This window comes from Trichogramma pretiosum, unplaced genomic scaffold, assembly GCF_000599845.2.
Source record: "Trichogramma pretiosum strain Unisexual culture from Peru unplaced genomic scaffold, Tpre_2.0 scaffold62, whole genome shotgun sequence".
Classification (NCBI taxonomy): Eukaryota; Metazoa; Arthropoda; class Insecta; order Hymenoptera; family Trichogrammatidae; genus Trichogramma; species Trichogramma pretiosum.
The window spans coordinates 759,947-780,946 of record NW_019641674.1 but is presented as its reverse complement, the minus strand read 5'-3'; the positions used below and the strand labels follow the sequence as shown (position 1 = coordinate 780,946).

General features: G+C 32.6%; 1 protein-coding gene across 4 annotated transcripts; it reads right to left on the bottom strand.

Annotated features, from left to right (window-relative positions):
• Positions 1 to 1,581: 1,581 nt before the first annotated feature.
• On the bottom strand, positions 1,582 to 18,510 carry LOC106650195 (BMP-2-inducible protein kinase). 4 transcript variants are annotated; one of them, XM_023460556.1, is made up of 13 exons: positions 16,941 to 18,510; positions 15,682 to 15,797; positions 15,481 to 15,614; positions 15,302 to 15,413; positions 15,004 to 15,207; positions 14,828 to 14,931; positions 14,626 to 14,758; positions 13,606 to 14,194; positions 13,221 to 13,500; positions 12,767 to 12,923; positions 11,926 to 12,175; positions 11,801 to 11,848; positions 1,582 to 4,393 (listed from the first exon to the last, which is right to left on the bottom strand). In XM_023460556.1, the coding sequence occupies exons 1-13, from the start codon at positions 17,056 to 17,058 to the stop codon at positions 2,352 to 2,354; spliced, it is 4,287 nt and encodes a 1,428-aa protein (XP_023316324.1). In that variant the 5' UTR covers positions 17,059 to 18,510; the 3' UTR covers positions 1,582 to 2,351. The 4 variants fall into 4 exon arrangements, with proteins under 4 accessions (XP_023316324.1, XP_014223591.1, XP_014223599.1 ...); XM_014368105.2 differs by having other exon boundaries at positions 11,801 to 11,845; XM_014368113.2 differs by having other exon boundaries at positions 12,776 to 12,923.
• Between the last annotated feature and the right edge of the window lie 2,490 nt (positions 18,511 to 21,000).

Here is a 21,000-nt window from a genome sequence, read left to right as displayed (position 1 = left end):
TATAAAGAATAATAACTTATATCTTCAAAATTTTCTTCAGTTGTTCATGAAAATATTTTATACAAGGTACTTTAAAGTATATTATTATTTTGAATAATTTATGTAGATTAAAACTTCTGATGAACTACAAAAATAATTCATGAATACAATTTAAAATTTCTGTTTCGATCTTCTCTTTGTGACTACACTACTATATTTTAAAATAATATTTTATATTCAACCAAAAATATATATTTTCTTATAAAAGAACTGAATTGTTGTAAATATCTCAATAAAATAAGTTCAATTGACCACCTAAATAAACAATTATTTATAGGAATACATTGTTTTTCTGAATAATTATTTACATAAATACTTGAAGTATATGTACTTGCTTCGGCAGTACATATATAAAGGATTACGGCATGCTGTGCTCCACATGCACTAAATCTCAGATTTAAAATAGTTTGAAATAATATTTCCTAGGGCATAAATAAGTTTCTAATTATTTATAAAAACATTCAAAAAGTTTTGTAAATCTTTCAAACTTTTTGGCTGTCATTGCAAATTCGAAAATTCAACATTAAACTGCAAATAAGTAAATACATTCACATAATTATTAGATATTAGATTTTCTAAAGAATTCGTAAAAATAAATTAAAAGTAGTGAAAGTTATTTTGTATCAGTAAGGAAGGCACCTATTTCGTATACCACTAAATTCATATAACTATTTATAATAATTATACAGAATATATATTTTTTTCAAGATTAATAATATTGCCTCATAATTTAAGCATCGATTTTAATCCACGAAAATTGATTTAAGATATTAGAAAATTAGAATTAATCATTATTAATTCCAATAAAAGTTTCCCTGGTAGAAATCGAATATTTTTTTTACATTAATGAAACTTTTTTTCGACCATTTATTGTCCAACTCACTGTATTGGTCATTGAATGGCCAATAAATGGTCGAAAAAACGTTTCATTGATGCTCTAAAAGGTCAAATGGCTACTAGGGTTTTTTATACTAAGAGTTTATTTTTTAAATTGAATATCTTTTTACCACAGTTACGTAAAAAAAGTAAATATGAACGTTATTTAAAGGATATTGAACTAATACAAGAACCGGATTTAATATGTCTACAATATTCAACCGGAATTGAAAATATTTTATAGTTCCACTTTTGTTATTTACAACAACAAGATAGAAGATATTTTACTTCGACATAAAGTTTTTTATAACCTTAAATTATCAAAGTAAAATTAATTGATAGTCTTTTTCAAGTGAAAAATCAGCACCTTGTTTTAATGATTATAAATGGAATTGTGACCGACTATAAATGTAAGAAAATTATGAATTCTACCGCAAACTTGATTAAATATAAAAATGAATTATGTACAGTTTTTATAGTTTATTTCTTATTTTTTGAGTCTAAACTGAAAAATAATGTTACTGCACATCAGTCTTTTTAATAAGGCAATCACTGAAAAAATAACAACGAATTCACTTCTTTATACAGAAATAATATTATTGTCACCAAACCTCCCATTTTTAATATTGTTTATGATAAAATCATTTAAAAAAAAATCCATATAAATTTGTAGGTATTAGAAAATTTATTTGCAACAAATTGAAATAAAGTTTATACTTGTCGTAAGTACCTCAAAAAGTTGTAGCTTAAAATCACATATAATTATATATTAAGGTATTTAAATGTATTTTTCTTGCGATTTTGGCGTTGCAAAAATAGAAGTAAAGTTTAGGATTTTTAATTAATATTTTCCTAAATTTTTTGGTATAAAGCTACACAAGTTATACAACAATCCTGTTGTTGGTATAACTGAAATAACATTTAGTGACTAAATGCTATGTAAGGTCAGTTAGTATAATAGTTTAGGTATGTTTTATTACATCGTAAAGGTGAATGTAGAACATGATTATTCTTTAAATAAATAAGATTTAAAACCCTTAAAATCAAATACTATAATAGTAGTTTAATAATACTAGTTAAACAGTTAAAAAATGGTCGTAAATCACTTGAATAAACTAAGAAAGTCGTTAAACGTTTACAACGCAAATTAAAAAATTTACTTTGGACTTGAAAAATTAAACTAAAAAATCAATTTTTTATTAAAGATTTAGATATATTTTTTTCTTAGTATTAAGAATAGCACTTCGATTAGCAGTTTTCACAATAGCCTACTTAAATTGATTAATTAAAAATTCAATAACAATCATTATATCTAATACACTTACTCCTAAAAATGCCAGCATCACAATCGATTAGTATCACTTTTAACAAAACAACACTGCTGACTGGTTGGTTGTAATGTAAAAAAATCCGTAATCCTTGAAACAAAGATTTCATCATGTAAACGGATTACTGCGTCTTTTAAGTGAAGCAAAGCGCTTCTCTGAATCTCTAATTACTTCATACGCAGCTCGAGTAGGTTGCTTTTGCTCCTGAGGTTCGACATTTTCATCGCTTGGAAAATCTTCGAAACTAAGATTACTGAACCCAGCAGTGATGGTAGCAGTGTTTTGCTTTTTACTGTGCTTTTTAGTTATCTTTTTAGATGTTGGCGATACATGTTCAGCTTTATTATCCATGATAAGATGGTGATATTTCGATTTATCATAAAATTTGGATGTTTTTTCATGATGATGCTTTTTCTGATACTTGGGCGAATCGGTTGAAACAAGTGGCTCAGGAGACATTGGAGAGCTGGGTAGGACATCTATACGATCGGGCGACAAAGCCTCCAAGCGATTCTGAATATTAATATCCAATTCAGGTAAACCGTAATTGGGATTACAAATAGGTGGAAGCTGAGCCGAGTGAGCACTGTTCAAGAGAATAGTATCAAAGGCTTTTTCCACACTAGACGGCGATTGCGACAAAGGTAGCGAAGTAGGGCGCACTTGTTGCTGTTCAATACCACTTATTGGAGTCAAAACGGTGACTTCGTCAAACGGCACAGAGCCAAAAAGATCTTTTGATTCTGGAATTGTTACTGTAGGTGCCGTAGCATTAACAGTAACAAGGCCATATTTTGAGGTTGACGACAGACTTGTAACGCCGTCAAAGTAGGTAGGCCGACTATCGAACGGCGAAGAGCCGAATAAATCTTTGGACTCCGTAGTCGCGGATTCAGCAGGTACGACGAATCGGTAAATTGAGGACGCTGTTGACGCAGTTTGTTGCGGCCCGGCATCATCTCTCAAGTCCACTAGCGAACTAGAAATTACGGGCGATGAACTAGGCACAGCCTCAAGTGGTTTTAAAATATTATTGTTATCGTTATATTGGGCTGACTCGTGATGCTGTTGTCGTTCCACTGAGCTAGGAGAACTATTGGATTGGGATTGAGAGGTTTTACGCGATGTCGGTGGTGGCCGATGAAACGGAGCTAGAGCAAAAACATCCTCGTCTTGACGCCGTCTAGCCAGAGACAGTTCCCGGGCCCGAATCTGACCGACTTCTGCTTCGTCAGATGAACTATCGCGGCCTAATACCTTGAGTTTGTACTGGCGCTTGACAAAAGGATCGGCGTGTGCTTGCCCGGGATTGGATTCCGGGTCGAGCTCGTCGTCGAGCAACAGTGGCCGTTCTCCGTATTGGTGGCCTACTACTCGATCGGCCTGAGCCGCTGCTGCCAATTGCTGTTGTTGCTGCTGGATTTGGTGTTGCTGGCGACGTAGTCGACGCGTGCGTTGCTGCTCGGGCTCCTCGCGCGTAGCTACCGACTCGCACTCGGCGTGGTAAGCCGAGCTGCCGCAAGTGCGCACGCTTTCGCTGATGGTTTCGTCGATCTTTTTTCGCTCGCCTCCCTCGTCGTCGCAGTCGGCCTCGTCTTCGTCTGCCTCGCCGCTCTGCCGACCGTCCTCGTCGTTCATGGCTTTGAGATCGCTAGCCGAGCCGATCGAATCGTCCGATTCGTATGGCTGCTGCTGCTGCTTCTGTTGCTGCTGTTGTTCCACTTCTCGCTTGCTGGAGTTGCAGCTGCTCTCGTTTTTGTGCTCGATGACGCGTTTGCGAGCACGATCCAGTACGGCCTTGACGCGACGACGCTTCTTTTTCTGTCCATGCAACGACTGATGCTGCTGCTGTTTATCTTGGTCGCTGTCACTGCTTACTTCGTCAGCGTTGAAAGCTAACTTTTCGTACTTGGAGCGATCTTCCAAAGGTATTCTGACGAAAGGCGAAACTCCGACACCGGCTACAGTCGAGGCTGCGCTTGCAGGGATATCGTTGATCAGAGACGCCTCTTCATCTACGACGCTTGCGATCTCGCCAACCACGTTACTTATGCCTTCTGGACTCCAAGGCAAAGCTGCTTGGTATACAATTTTCGGCCGTGCATTTGAGAGCTTGTCCAAAATCCCATGACTCGATGACAATGAATCGTCTGGACAAACAAAATTTTCACATTTTTCTTTATAAAGGATCATTTTTATGTTGATAATAATTATTTTTATAGCTCTGTTTACGGCTTCAATTTACACATACGTGTACATGTTTTTTAGGATAAGTATGAGCCGTCAATCATAATGCAACGAGTAGTATACATGACGTGGTATGACAATCATTGCTTATATCAGAACAAAACGTACCATTAATGAATATATTTGAGCCATGCACTACTATATAGAACTATTACGATATTTGTGATACAAATAAAATTAAAATACGCTGAATATAGACGATTATTTATGACACAAGAATCGTAAAGTACAATCATGAAATTATAAATTATCCTGTACCTCTCTAGGATTTTCAATGTTATGTTAATATATATGGGTCAAAATAATACTTTTTTACAAAACCGTGCGCACGTATGTCACCGATCTTGACGCGCTTTTGGTATGTTATAGTACATGGTAAAAAGGTCCCAAAAAAAAATTTTTAGACCCCCTCCCCCCTCCTACCCCCCACTTCCGGTATGAACGTCCATTTTCGATCTATATTTTTTCTGAGGACATGAAGCAATTAAAAAATCTGAAAAAATTCACAAAAATACTTTTCAATAATCCAAACCACCTTGAATTTTTTCAGAATTTTTAAGTGCTTCAGGCCTTCAGAAAAAATCATTGAAAATTTTAAAAATCGAGATACGGCGATATGAGCCGATATAGTAAACGGAAATTTTTTCAGTTTTTTATTGCATTGAAAAACATAACCTCAATTTTTTTCAGATTTTTTCAGATGACCTAACGCACCTTTTGAAGCAAAAAACCGCTTTTTTTGACGAAAATAATTTTTTTAGGACGATACGGAGCCTCGAAAAATCTGGAAAAAATTTTTTATTGTTTTTTTCATCAAAATACATAACCTCAAATTTTTTCAGATTTTTTAATTGAAGGCGATAGTTTCTAGGGCCGAATAATGCTATTTTTAACAAAAAAAGGTTCCTGGAACCCGATGGTTCCGGTAAAAAAATTTGAAAAAAATTTTTTTGAATTCCTTGTCAAATTTTAATAAATTTTGACCGTTTCAAAAGTTCGATTGAAGCCTCCTAGCTCAATCTAGAGCATCAAAATAGTTTCATCATTTCTTAATGTGTCTTCAGAAACGTCTTCAGAATTTTGCATTAATCTTTGTCCTGCTCTAGATTGAGCTAGGAGCGTACAAAATGGCGTTTCGAGCTGATATTTGAAAATTTCAATATAAATCGAAACAGTTGAATTTTTTTCTTGATTGTAAAATATGTTCATACTACACCTGATAGACCTAAAAAATTCTTAGCCAAACTCTGAAATCGAGGAGAGCGCTCGCGCTCGCCCTGGCAAGTATGGCAGAGAGAGCTGCGGCGCACACGCTCCTTATATACAGCGCACTGGCGTTTTTCGCTACCCGCGAAAACTTTTTTTACTCTCATTTAAATTTGATAACAGATATCTTAATTTCCTTACTACATTACTTTTTTTCATACTACTCAACCAGCTCTTTATTCTCACTCACTTTCGCTCGTTTGGCATTCTAGATTTTATTAAGAAATTTCTTATTTAGATTTTAAAAAAAAATTTTGAGGATCCAAGCACTTTTTTCGGCTTGATCGCGTAATATATACACTCAATCCAAAAGAGTAATTTTTAAAGAGTCTCTTTTTAAAAGAGTAAATGACGTAGTTTACTCTTTTAAAAATATTAAATAGCGCAGATTACTCTTTTAAGTTCTAGCGTTAAAGTGAAAGGAGTAAACTGCGTCATTTAATCTTTTTACAAGAGTAAATAACGCAGTTTACTTTTTTGAGGTTCGAAAATTACTCTTTTGGGTTTAATAAGATAATATATGAGAAGATATTGTGATTGTATTCACTGGATACGCGATTCTGATGTGAGTTCCTCATCAATATTGATAATTTGTCGCATTTTAAGTTGTACATTAACTTGTTCATAATATTTCCCATATTTTGCTCCAGTGGAAGAGAGTAATTTTCTGAAGATTTTGAGACTCCATAGAACAAAATTGATAAAGAGCTTGATTCAAGATGATGCGATAAGTGGTTTTTTTCCTCTATTACTCTTTTTTCAAAACAAAATATTTAAAATATTGAAACAAGGAATGTAATAAAGATTTCAGAGCTTGAAAAAAACATATTTTACTATCAAGAAATAATTTCAACTATTTTGATTTTTATGGCCATTCAATTGGGCGCTCAAATATCAGCTCGAAACATCATCTTGTCCCTTTCAATCGATTCCGATCGGCTTACTCCGAACTGCACGAGAAAAAATTCGTGCTACATACTATGAAATTCGCAGTTGGGGCTACAAAAAGCCATTTTTTACGCCAACTAAGAATGATGTTCGTGCAACAAAAATTTTCGGTCACAGCAACAAAGAGCTAATTTTTTACAGAAAGTAACGATATCGTAAGATAAAAAAATCGCTGCCAATGTATTAGCAAAGAGCTTCCTCATAAAATAATTATCGATAAAACATAAGTCATTTTTCACTCGAAACTATTGAGTTTTTAAAGTATCAAAACAATTGAATGCATGAAAATTTTACTTCATGGCCGCCAGTTTGTTGAAAAAATTGGTTGGAAAAATCTGTAAAAATCCCCTAAGGTACTTCTACACCCATGATCACCTTTGATTATATTTAAATATATTGGGTTTTTTACCGCGACAGTTCGAAAAAAATTTTCAAAATTGATTTTTCGCACAAATTTTTACGTTTTTTTCCTTAAACAACCATAACTTTTTAACGAATCATTAAATCTAAAATTTGAGCCCGGTTTCTGAAAGGGAATTAAATTGCACATAAATCTTTGTTAGAGCAAAATCTTTTCAAGTCCCAAAACATGGAAAAAAATCGCGTCGATTGCGAACGGAACATTTCGTCACTTTGGGCGTTAATGGGTTAATGTATGATTGAATAAGTTAACAGAGTTATGAATTAATTATTACTTAAGGGGGGGTATGGTGATCGATTTTTTCCATTTTTTGAAGTATTTTTCGACTAGTAAAAAAAAAAATTATTTCTAAAATATAGATGTGAAAGTACATGACTTCGAGAATATTTTGTGAAAATGTTATCAAAAAATTTTCATTTTTGGGCCTTTGAAAGCAAGTCTACGGAAAAATCGTGAAAATTCTGGTAAGACTAACTTTTCACAGAATCATCTGAATCGAAAAATGCAAAATTACCTCATTAGTTTATGAGTTTTATCAGGTACTAACGTAGAGATTTTTTATTTATAGTGATTTTTCGAATTTCGACGTAATTTTGAAGTTGAAAAAAACGTTAAAATTGCGTCCAGACATGAAAAATCGACCTTTTTTATTCGGAAAATTTGTTATAAACATAAAAATTTTCGGAACAATCGAAATATCTCGATGTCAGTACCTACTCAAAGGATTAATAAAGAACTGTGCAAAATTCCAAAAGGATCGGTTGAATACTTTTTGAGTGACGTTTCTCACTGATTTGAAAAATGTCATTTTGAGAAATCGTAGCTCAAAGATACAACATTATATATTAGATACATCTTAGTTATCGAACTATAAGTTCAATATTTTCGTCAATTTTGCTCCAATTGGGCTGAAATTTTAACAAAATACTCTTGAAAGTATAAACAAAATTTTGTATAAACAAAATTTTTCAAGTCCAGGACCATACCCTCCCCTCTTAAAGAACAAAGAAAAAGCATGTGCTATGTTAATGTAAACGCTCCGGATCTTTAATTTAACATTAAGCGAAAAACTCCATCATATGTTAACAAAATATTCGAATTGAAAGAAAAAATATGATTTCCATTGAAATGGCGAGGCTATTCAAAAAATAAATTTTTCAATCAAGTTTTCTCAATAGAGCTTTTTGGGAAAATATTCAGTAGATGTTTCAGAAAACATGATTGAAAGTTACATTTTTTTGTGCTGGCCACGCTATCACCTTAAAATTATAAAAATCATTAAAAAGATGTATCAAAATAATAACAGCTTACAATGACGATATTTGGTTAACGTTCGCAGCGTTAAATGATCGGTATCTGTTAGATATAAATAATTCTATGGCAGACTCATGCACAACATTTTTTGTAATATTTTTTTTGAATAAACTTTAAAACTATTAATTCAAGCAGAACAACTTAGCCATAAGCATTTAACAAAAAATTGTTGATAATATTTTTATATTGGCTGTTAAAATGGCCAAAACAAGTACTTACCGACTATACAAGTGCTTTGAAAAAAAAATAAAATTGTTTTTAATAAAAATGCATTTTTGATAAAAACTTGATATTCTAGAGCATACACGTATCTTATATACATATTTATATATAATTTATACGTAAAGGAAATAGTTCAGGAGGTGTCTGATTAGGTCTGCAGGTGACAGTGCATATCAAGTAATTTTTAGTATTCAAATTTAAAGTAAACATAATACTATACATCTATTATTAACTATAATTCTACCCTACATCGATGTTTCAATATAATTTAACGACAAAAATATGAATAAAACTGAACGTATCATTTAGCAAAATAAGCTATATGTAATGTTAGTAGTGTCACAATGTCGTCTGGAACAGTCCTAATCAGATTCTAAAGGGTCAGGTTAAAATTGGAAAATCGCAGAAATATTTATAAAATAAATCATTTACTTAATTTCATTTTTGCTAATTCTAACATCATATTAATTCAATTGAAAATAATTATTAATGAACGAATAATTTTAATGATTCAATCAAATTATAACCAAAGCAGATCATGTAAGAAAATTAATATTTTTTAAATAATGTTTTGTAACCAAAAATAAACAAATTTAGAATCTAAATTATAAAAACAAAACTGCACTTTTCAGAAACTACAATTAATTAAATATCAGAGAATAAATAACGTCAAGTGCTAATATACATATTATTTATTGCTGTTAACATCAGTGTCGTCGTACACAGCAATGCCTCAAATAATCAGGCTGTTTCGATGTTTTTTGATCTCGCTCTTGAATAGATGATTTTTATTACTCTAACATAGTTCTTCACACTCAGAAAACTTATTCAAATAAATATCATTCTTCTCATACCCATTTTTATTTAAATGGGGTCAATCAATATTTTTTAGCTACATAATTGAGAATACAAATCATCTGATACAATCATTTTTTCATAAATACGAAGATAAGAGTAAACCCTAAATTTCAAGTATTTAAAAAAAATTATCAAGTTTTTACCTTTATGGGCACCCGAAATTCAAATAAAAGTCTAATATGACTTGAAATTACGTGAGATAATTAAAAATTACTTCTTAAATAAGTATTATCAAGTATACAAACAACTTTAAAGCCAAAATAAAATAAAATATTTTGTTTATTAATGATTAAGACCATATATAATTTTTACAATAAGTTCAAAAACTCAGGTGAGATAATCGTTCTAATTGATAAATGTAAGAATAAATTCGCCTCCTGAACTCATTAGGGCGTTCCAGACAATGGGGACACTATCAGAAGCATCTGGTTCCGAAATATTAACAATTAACAATTCCAGTAAACCGATTTCCAATATATGTTAATTCTTTATGTGTTTTAGTAGTAATAGCTATGAAAAAATGTAATCCAGTTACCAATGAATATCAGAATCGTCTTTATATACAATATTTTTCATTGTAAGAAAACGCACTTAAGCAAGCTTAGCCAATAGTCCCACATTTTTTAAACTTTTACTGGAAGTGAAACATGCTGCATCATCTATTAAAGATGCACAAAATAATTGTCTACATTGAAAGGTTTGATTTTTCTTAATCCATCACCTAAATTTTTATTAAAGTCAGCTATTTTTCAACTTCAAGTTATCTTATTCACTATGTAAAAAAATTGAATCCGATCATGTTGTATTCATATCGTGCCAGCACGTAACACGTAAATACATAAAGAAAAAATGTTAACCATCAAAAAGTATAATCATGGACCCACAAGTCCAATTATTAATTCATAAAAAGGTGAAGTTTTTAACGTTATTTTTTCGAGCATAAAATTGATATTCATTTTATTTACTCTCATTTAAGTAAAATGTAGGTAAATTCATAGTGCACCTGTTTAGCACACTTAATCTTTAAATTCGGTCTATCTGTTCAAAAAATACATTATCCATTACTCCACATGATTGCTAGCTCTATTACATTTACTATATAGTTAAATCTATATTAAAATAATAAACCGTGTAAGGGTAAAATGCGCAATGAAATATCATTTCCACACTTTTGCAAATTACATTTGATGGAGTATCTTCGCTTTAAATCTCAGCTCATTTATATTTTTATATATACAAGAACTAATTTCTGTTTTTCCTCATCTCATATAACATTTACAAACTGTATGCAACAAAATTATTTACAATACATCCAACTCAAGCATAAACTCTACTACTTCATTGGATATTTTCAATTTTGTTCTTAAATTTCTCATAAATTGATATAATATTACTAATGGGTGGTACGAAAATCATCTTTCAAAAGATGTCACATTTGAATATACAATCGCAATATCATAAAATTATTCATTTTTTTAGCACTTTTAGTTGAGTACTAGCATATACGATCAATCCAAATTTCACGTAAATTTATAATACTTTATTAAAAAATATTTAATAAATAGAATTTTCCTCCGTGCTTTGATGCAAAGTCTTTGAAGTATATCATAATTGACCAAATAAAAATCGGAAATTGACAAAAAATTGTATAATTTATCGTCCCAATTGAAAAATATTAATGACAGATTTGATAATCAAATCTACATATTATACATATATTTGGTTGATTATTAGTGTTATTGGTTTTTTAACAAGCACGGTGAAGCAACTGGATGTTAGCAAAAGTTCCCAAAACCAATAATATTTTAAAAATTCGGACCAAAAATAGTTGGTTTCCATTAAGGAGGTGCCGAAGACATTCAAGATAAATTAGTTGTACCTTCCAATTGATTGTAGTATTATACAAGCAAAATGTATTTTACATTTTAATCTACAGACTAGAAAAACTATTTTTAAATTGAATGTAGTGTTAATTTTGTTTACTTTGCCCAATTTTTTTTGTTGAAACTGAATTAATTTATTATCAAACTCATGAATTGATATGATACGTTGCAGCAATAGAAATTTTACCAAACTTCATCCATGGTAAAATGTATCTTTGTGCTGCTTGACTAAAATAGTTTATTTTTTTTCAAAAACAATATCACATTTTACTCACAGTACCCGAGTTTTATATTTATATGAGCTTAAGAATTTCTATAAAGGACAGAAATTTTGTTTTTCTAGACGCTTAAGAAAAAAATACTTAAAATTAAGGTACATAAAAATTTTCATGCATTACCTGCAGCAGTTGCAGTAGCTTTTGCTCCCACTTTACTTTTTTTACCTGCTAAAATCAAAAAATTTTTATATTTTTTCTTTCAATTTAAGAATTTTCAGTAATGAATAAGTTGCAAATAAACTCACTTGGCATACTGAAAGGTGCTGATTCAAATGGATCTTTCGGTGCTTCTGAGTAAGACATAACAAGACTTTCACGACTTTTTACACCTCCTATGCTGCTATCACTTCCTTTTCTTATTTTATCAAACTCTGCACCAAATATATGATCTTCAGTAAGTTGACTAAATGGTTGAACATCTTCAAAAGGGTTCCAAATTGCTACATCCGCACTTAGTGATCTACTTTCCGTTTTCGGTATGTTTGATAGCTCTCCCTAAATATTCAACATTTATAAATCAACTAATGATCTTTTTACAAACATTCAATATTAACACATTATTTTTCATTAGATTATTAATACAAAAATATCTAATATTTATGAAAAATTTAAATGTTGCAATAAATAATTCAAAAATGTAATGAGCAGTGAAAATATTAATATACACTCAGCAAAAAAATTATCGCAACAAAAAATTTCATCGAAATTTTGTCGATGTTCAAATGCTTCTATCTTGGGCTATATTTATCGTATCGACACGAATTTTTTTTGATTTCTTGCTTATTTTGTCCTCTTTAAATCCATATAATATATATAATATATGTATTAAATCCATATGTATAATATATATTATATGGATTTAAAGAGGACAAAATTAGCAAGAAATCAAAAAAAAATCGTGTCGATACGATAAATATAGCCCAAGATAGAAGCATTTGAAAATCGACAAAATTTCGATGTAATTTTTTGTGGCGATAATTTTGTTGCCGAGGGTAATATCAATAACTTGACTAAGACATAAAACTTCCAAATCAATTTAAACACATTTTGAAAGGCACTTCTTAACAAAACTATTTGTCTACTTACAATACATACATGAGAAGTACTTGAACCAATTTCAGTTTTGATATTTGCAGTCACATCTGTAGGTGAATTGTTTTCAGCGCGTTGTTTTACGGAAGCTTCGTAGGGAGCCAAAAACTGCGACGTTTCATCAGCAAATACTCTGAAAGAATTGACGGTTCTAACGTCAACCAAATACGTTTATCATGAGTAAAGTAAAAAAATTAAAAAAATTATTCAACTTCTTATTCTGCAAGCAAGATATAATCAATATCAACGATTAAAATTAACAAAATCAAAATGAAATGTTTTTTCCTTTTTTAATGTTCATCTTTAATGAAAAAAAAAAATGACGCGTTCAACACCTTTTGTTTAATGATTGTAATAGTAAGTCGAGATATAGATGAAGAAATACTAAAATTTTGAAACATAAAAGAAAAATATTAAATAATATTTTTTATTAAATATAACAACTTACTTATTAAATGCACTGGTATCGCTGACATTCCGTCTATGTCGCGAGGAATTTGAAGTAGGACTATCTGGAGGTGAAGAACTTGAATTCAAATTTTGACTGTGATGTTCTGTTTTATTTACTGGTTTTGATTGTGATGAAGGTGGTACATTTTTATTGACAGCTAGTGATGTTATTAATTTTTGCGGTTTTGGAGCGACCGGTGGTGGAATTTTAGAGGACGTTGTTCCTGTTACTGTTCCCGCAATTGATCGACCGTCATCTTTGAAAGGATCTGGATAATCTGCGAGTTGGAGAAAATTTACAACAATTTCATAAGTATTGAGATAATTAAGTACACAACCTAAAAATGTGTAAAAACTTAAAGCTAGTAGCTGAACCAACTTACTAGATGATGGAAATAATGACTCCAAGTTTTTTTCAGTTTCCGGAATCCCTGCAGTTCTAAGATCTTGTCGATTTTCAAAAAAAAAACGATTTTTATCTGGCACTGTAACAGGTGATTGTTGAGCTAAAGGGGAATGACTGGACATTGGACTTTGGGATTGATTGAATAACTGCGGTGGTACTTGTGACTGGACAAAAGTTACAGAGTTTCCTGGTGAAGGAATGTGTGGTGGCCCTTGAGCAAAAGTAGATTGATTGCTAGCTGGAATTGGCTGCAAAAATGCTTGAGGAGCATTAATCGGAGTTATTTGTTGATTGACTTGCACATATGAAACTGAGCTGCCTGCAGGACTCTGAGGAGGGTGCATTTGATTGCCTTGACCGGATAACTGGCTTACTATTTGACCACTAAGATTTATGGGACCTGTAGTGAGGTTTTGTCCTTTGGGCCTTTGCCTAGGTGTTACAGAAGTACCTTCTACTGGTGTTACTGCTGCATTTTTAGGGATTTTAACAGATGAGGATCGTTTAATGAACTCTGATTCCATGAGCGGGCATGACAAATTTTCTATAGAAGGGGTTGGAACTTTCTGTAAAATCATACAATAACATTGAATTTAAAAAAATGCAATATTTCATTTGTCTAACATGTACAGGAAACCCTCATTATACGTGGTAGATTTGTGCAATAAAAGTACCACGTAAAAACATACATTATCCTTATGGAGATCACGGGGATGCATAAAAGAAAAATTATGAGAATGATGTAAAACTGTTAATGTGACATTATTTATTGTTTTTTAATGAAAGTATCAGTGACTCGCGAGTTTTAAGCATTTCGAATTGAATCTTTGAGCAACTGTTCATATTATTCCATAAAAATTAAGAAAACTATAGGATTATAGAGACCGAGTATAATCGTGGGAAAAGCCGCGTAAATTGGAGAGTAGTGTCATTCGTCAAACCGCGTATAATTGTAACCCCGTAAAACGAGGGTTTCCTGTAGTTTATCGAAACTTACATGTAAATTTTGAACAGGATTTTCTTTTCCTGCAATTTGGAATGCGATTGCAGACACTTGATAAATATCGGGACGAGCATCTGAGTCAGGTTCTAACATATACCTTATCAAACAGTGTAAAGCTTTACTGTACCTGAAAATAATTTGAATAATTAATATTTTAAAAATAAAATATTAAAACTTGAACAAAACAAATACCAACTTTGAATTATCAGGTATAGTAAAGTTTCCGGATTGTATAGCTAATGTGCTTTCTCCAAAAGGAAGAGTAAAAAAACACAATTTGTAGAGTAAACATCCCAAAGCCTTTTTATAAAAATATATACTATTATTTTAAGTTAATTACTTTAGTTTTTATAAAAATCTGAATAACAATACCCAAATATCTGCTTTTGTAGTAATAGGTTTTCCATAATACATATCTACCATTTCTGGTGCTCTATAACTCAAAGTTGTATACTTTTTTATTTCTTCTTCTACTACAGATGCTCCATGCACAGCAGGATTAAGAACTTTACCAGTAGCTGAACCAAAATCACATAATACATAGTTTCCTGAATCTGTTTGTAAAATGTTTTCAACCTGACGATAATTTTTGATGTAATATTTAATTTTACTCATGAGTTGTGAATATAAATAAAGACATTATTTGTTTATTATTGAAGACTATATTCACCTTTAGATCTCTATGAATAATAGGAGTCTGACAATGATGTAGACGAGATACTGCTTCACAAGTATCACAAAAAATTTGCATGATTTCTTGTTCAGTAAAACCAGTTTGCAATCTAAAATAAATAAATAAATTTTTAATATTTAAATAATTAGTATAATTTACAAATTTTATATTTATACCGATTATTCATCATTTGAAGAACCTGAGATTTACAATAAGGCATAAGAAGGAGAAGTTCGTGAACTCCTCCTCCTGTGTGGGTGATACTACTATCAACATATCCTATAATATTTTTATGTCCACTTAAATTACTCTGAAAAAATTCATCATTTTAAAAATTTTAACCTTGAAATTAAATTATTTTTTAAATAAATGCTTACCGCAATTTGTATCTCTCTTTTACAAACGTTAAGATCATGGTCGTTGTTAACGTACATGCGCTTGAGAGCATATCGACTACCTCCAGATTTGACTAAGAAAACAATAGCAAATCCTCCTAGAGTAAAGAATCAAATTATCTTTAATTACACTTAGAATGATGAAAGTTTTGAATGTATAAAAAAAAAATTGTTATGCCTAAAAGTAGAAAGAATCTTCGATAAAATTCAGCATGCATATAGTTTGGTACATTTAAAATGTAATGTTTCAGGAAAACTGAAAATGATTTGATTAAAATTTTTAAATTTTATCAGCAGTAAAAGTAGTTATAAATATTATCCATACTATAATTTTTTTTAAGAAATGTAGGTTTAGAAATTGTTTTTTTAAATTATAAAAGTATTCATAACAAGTTTTTTTCGCGGCTTAGTTTGGTGTACAATTTTCCATTTCCAATTCCATTCCCAATGGGTAAAAAATCATGCTCAAGCATCGAAAATGAGATTAGAAAGGAAGCTTAACAGCAAAAACACAAACAAGGTTTTTAATGAAGTTTATAATAAACACGCAAAGTGAGCAAGCGTCTTTATTTACAAAAGCCGTCTTGCAACATTACAACGCATAATAAGAGCCATGTACGCCTATAACAAACGCGATAAGTGTCCTCGAATACCGAGACTGCTCTTGTATTGTGTTTATCAGTCTGGCGGACTATATAACAAGACATGGACGGTGTGCGAGATTCGAGGATCGAGAAAGAGACAGGCGAGAGCCGAGAACTCGAACGGCCTGCTGCGCCAAGAACTGAGCAGCAGACGACCGAACACGCGTACTAAATGCACTACATGTGTTTGTGCACTCGAAATATATATCGCTATGTCATAGTAATTACGATCAGCAGTGTATAAGTGTAAAATGTATGCATATATATCAATAGGTGCTTGCTGAGCCGATACGCACTGCATGTTGGTGCAAATATGTAACCGTGCGATGTACTGATATGGATTGTGCTCTGAGCGAATGTGGGCAATGCATGGGCATAAATTACAGAGGACATTCATAACGGCGCGCGCTGTTGTATCTAATAATAATAATCATCCATTCGGGATGTTGGGACAACGTAAGAGACGATGTCATTTTAGCTGATAAATTCAAGAAATCTATAGGGTGCGAACGTATATTAAGTAGGTGTATGACTTATGAAAATAAGTAAGGATATATAGCGAGTGGCACAAGCACCCAATAGAGAGATAAGCAGTACCTTCGGCCAAAACGTCCTCGACCGTGACATTGTGCCGGCCAACGACGAAGGGCTTTCCGATGTAGTTGTTGGTCTCCTTGCTGCTGGCATTGTCTATTTTGGAGAATAGTTTCTTCATGTTGCACGACGACAGCGATGTTGCTGGTGCAGCGAAGCCACTGAGACAGCTTGCAGCTCTCCTCCTGTGCTGCTAGTGCCGCCGCCGCTACTGCAGCTGCTGCTGCTGTTGTCGCTGCCACGCTGATCAAGATGACGCGCGAGGATAATGCAGCTTGACATGAAGCCGTGCACAACAAGGAACGATTTCACTGGCGATAATTGCGATAACTTTTCGAGCTTCGTTTATTACGGCGGCTGCAGCGATTGCAGTGTCGTGTGACGACTGGCGACGACGTATATAATGAGCTACTGCTGCCACTGCCACTGCCACTGCCACTGCTGCTGCTGCTGCTGCTGCTGCTGAATGTTGTTGAAGTGCTGATCGATTGGCGCTTATCGCGGCTGCCCCGCCAGCAGCCGCAGCTAGCATCCGTTAACCTTCCTATACGTATGGATCTATAGACGCTAAATAAAACTCACGAAACAGATACACAATAACGCACTGTTTGGAAGTTGAGGCTCAATGCTCACTGCTCGCGCACCGCGCACTGCTCCTTTTTTATATTCTGGCTATAACATAATATATATCATAATAAATATATATATATATTGAATGCGGCTGCAAAGTATTCCTTGTAAGCCAGCCTGCGTTGTTGCAGTTTCTACTGCTACTGACTGTGTAAACGCGCAGTGTACGTGTATTGCACTGATCACTGGCGACTTGCGAGCACTCGCAGGCCGCAGCGCTCAGCAGGCGCACACTTCTGCCACTACTCTGCCTGCACACATTTAGCACGTCAATGTCTCAAAACTGCGAATTTACGCGCACGCACGCGTCGTTGTATCTCAATGCTTATATCCATTTGATTATACTTGCGCACATACATAGCTGTTGCCTTCGATTACACTGTACACGTTTTTATCTTACTAATAATTTCTGAGTAAAAAACTACCTATGCGTATTTGAAGATGCGTAAAGAAGCCTCTCGTGTACTTGGACAAGTGTCAAGCCACTGGCTCTATTACTTATGCGTCCATCTTCTAGTCTTAGATAAAGACAATCAGTTGATGGTACCTCATCTGCAAATAGGATAGAAAACGAAATTCAGTCGTATGATAGCCTTGTAGAAGGGCACTTAGCAGCAATAAACCAATATGTGTATGCGAATCGACAACAAGTAGTTCAACGTCCGAACTTCGAACTTCGAGTGTCGAGTCTCAACTGTTTTACTCTTGGTTAGCCAATCCCGAGCGACTGGAGCAGTAATTGCGAACCTCGAATATTTTAACGGCGGGCGCAATGAACAATTGACCTCGAAGTCACTGCAGCTAGCCAGACCACTCCGTTGCATGACACGAGTTGATTCGGTGATAAGAAAAAATGTAAATACAGCGAAATAGGTACGGACAATGCCTATATCTCTACCCATGATGCTATTTTTATTAATATCGTATATTTTGGAGTCACTTCACCAGTTATTGAAAACATGTAAATTAAGCATACTGATAAATGAAAATTTATGTTTAACTTAAAATTAAATAAGCATATTGAAAGCATCGATGGGAATTAAAGCAACATAATATTTTTTATAGTATTATATAATTTTATGAGATTTGAATTATTGTTGTACTATTATTTAATTTTATTTAACTGTGACTCTATAAACAAAGACGTTTCAGTTTATTACACTATTCGGTTTAATTTTTTTTTTTTTTTTTCAGTTTCAAATAACTGCAATTTAATTTGATTTTTCTTCTAAATGCCTATGGTGTCTGACAACTATTGTTATTTTTGTATAATTGTCACATAATATAAACCTGCCCGTACTCAATCATTTGAGAAAAATCATCCATTTATTAACTTATAAAAAGTATGCATAATGTTAAAAAAATTGTTCTATATCTTATATACCTGTAATTGTCATTGTAATACCTTCTGATAGCAAAAAAGGTTAGCTTATGAATGAGTAATTAAATTTGATTAAAAAAGCTGATAATATTTCTAAAAAAGGTTTTGAAGCTGAAAAATGCGGATCAACTATTTGACGACCACCCTATTAAACTATCGCAGTGATACGAACTTAGAACTTGTTCATAATTTTATTTCCGGAAACTGAAAGGATTATTGATCAACATACGTGTCTTGACATGTTTAAGGGCTCATAGGCACCTTTCAATGGAATAGTTATTTATGTAACAAGTGCCCAAAAGGCGTTTTTGGGCACGAGTGTGCGGAAAAAGACACGAGTGCCGGCCATGCCGGCACGAGTGGGTGTTTTTTCCGCACACTGTGCGCAAAAAGCTGGGCACGTGTTGCATACAAAATTTTATGCAATAGTAGACGAAAAGTACTTTCATTTAAATGAGACGTTTTACCGCACACCCGTGTCCAAAATGAGACATTTTACCGCACACGAGTGTCCAAAAACGCTTTTTGCGCACTAAAAAATGTGCGAAAAAAGACGTTTTTCGTCATACTATTGCATAAAATTATTTTATTCCATTTTCGTTACTCGATAGTTTTATGGTGAAAATAACGAAAAATAACTTAAAATGAAAAATAAATGGTGCCCAAGTGTCTGATCAGGGTAACTGATGTGACGCATCGTCTCGCCTGAGACGACCGTCTCACGCGACCCTGGTGTTGAAGCTCAATCGGTGCCCTCTGAAAATTACAAGTAATCAAAAACATGACTCGGCAGAAAACGCAAAAGAAGAAAAAATTTAACACCTTGAGCGTTAATTTTTAAGAGTTTTAAAAAATGTAATCAAAAGAAAAGAAAAAAAAATCCTTTACAAAAATTGAATAAACTAAATTTTCCTTATTTAAAGTTAAACGCGTTTTCCTTGACTTAATATTTTTGTAATTGGCGGACAATATTTAGAAAATAATAATGGACCGATCTTTCTGAAATGTTTACAGCTTTATGTTAACATGTGTGACCATCATTGGAGCCGATCTAATATTAAAAAAACTCCGCAACTAACAATTTTTTCAACGCGAAAAATTTCAAAAAAATTTTTCTTTTTTTTCTAATGGACGCCATTCTGTTATTTTAAAATGGAAAATTTGTTTAAGAGACTGCAACGATAGACGGCGCCTTCACGAACAAAATGGTTGTTGTTTTTCTTTTTCAGTTAAATATTTTAATCAGAATTGTGCTAACCAGCGGGGGCACTTTTTTATCCCGCTTACGGAGATTCGGATATGCACTATAAGTCGTAAAAAATTTTTTTTTTATACACTTCAAGAGTTACTTTATTCAATACAAAGCGATTTACAGTCCTAAACATCATTTATCCTTCACAATAAATTCCCAAAAATCATATATTTTTGAGCAGTGAAATCAGAATGATCCCTTAATCTAAAAATTTGAATTAAAACATTTATCTGGAAATTGTTAAAGTTTATTGCAGGTTGTCGAGTACTATATGGCCTATTTTACCGAATAGCCCAGTATTCAACCAGGATAGAGTTTTAGATCGTAATAAGGAAGCGTTTGATCATTTATATGTGCAGACATAAATTTTCTCTAAAAAAAATGGTGTTTATAAAAGTTAAAAAAAAATGTTTATTGTACCATAATTTTATTTTAATCACGATTTATTCAAATAATAGCTCACGGTGGTCGGGCATTAATAAGTTTACCCTATAGGAAACATCGACTAGGTGTTTTCAATGTTTACCCGATTGAACAATCAAAAAATGTTACCATTTTTTAAAATATTCATTGTGCGGTTCTTGAAAGTATTTAATCATTTTTTCATAATAGATTCATTTATTAATAACTCATTTCGCTTTATAAGTACTACCACTGTCACAATATGTATAAAATTGTAGTACTTTTAATTATGTAACGTAACTTACAACTTGCAACTTTGCAAGCCGTACGAAATTCATATAGGGCGGGTGCATGAAAATTGGCGCTGAGATCGTTTTTATCATATTTTATTATTGGGC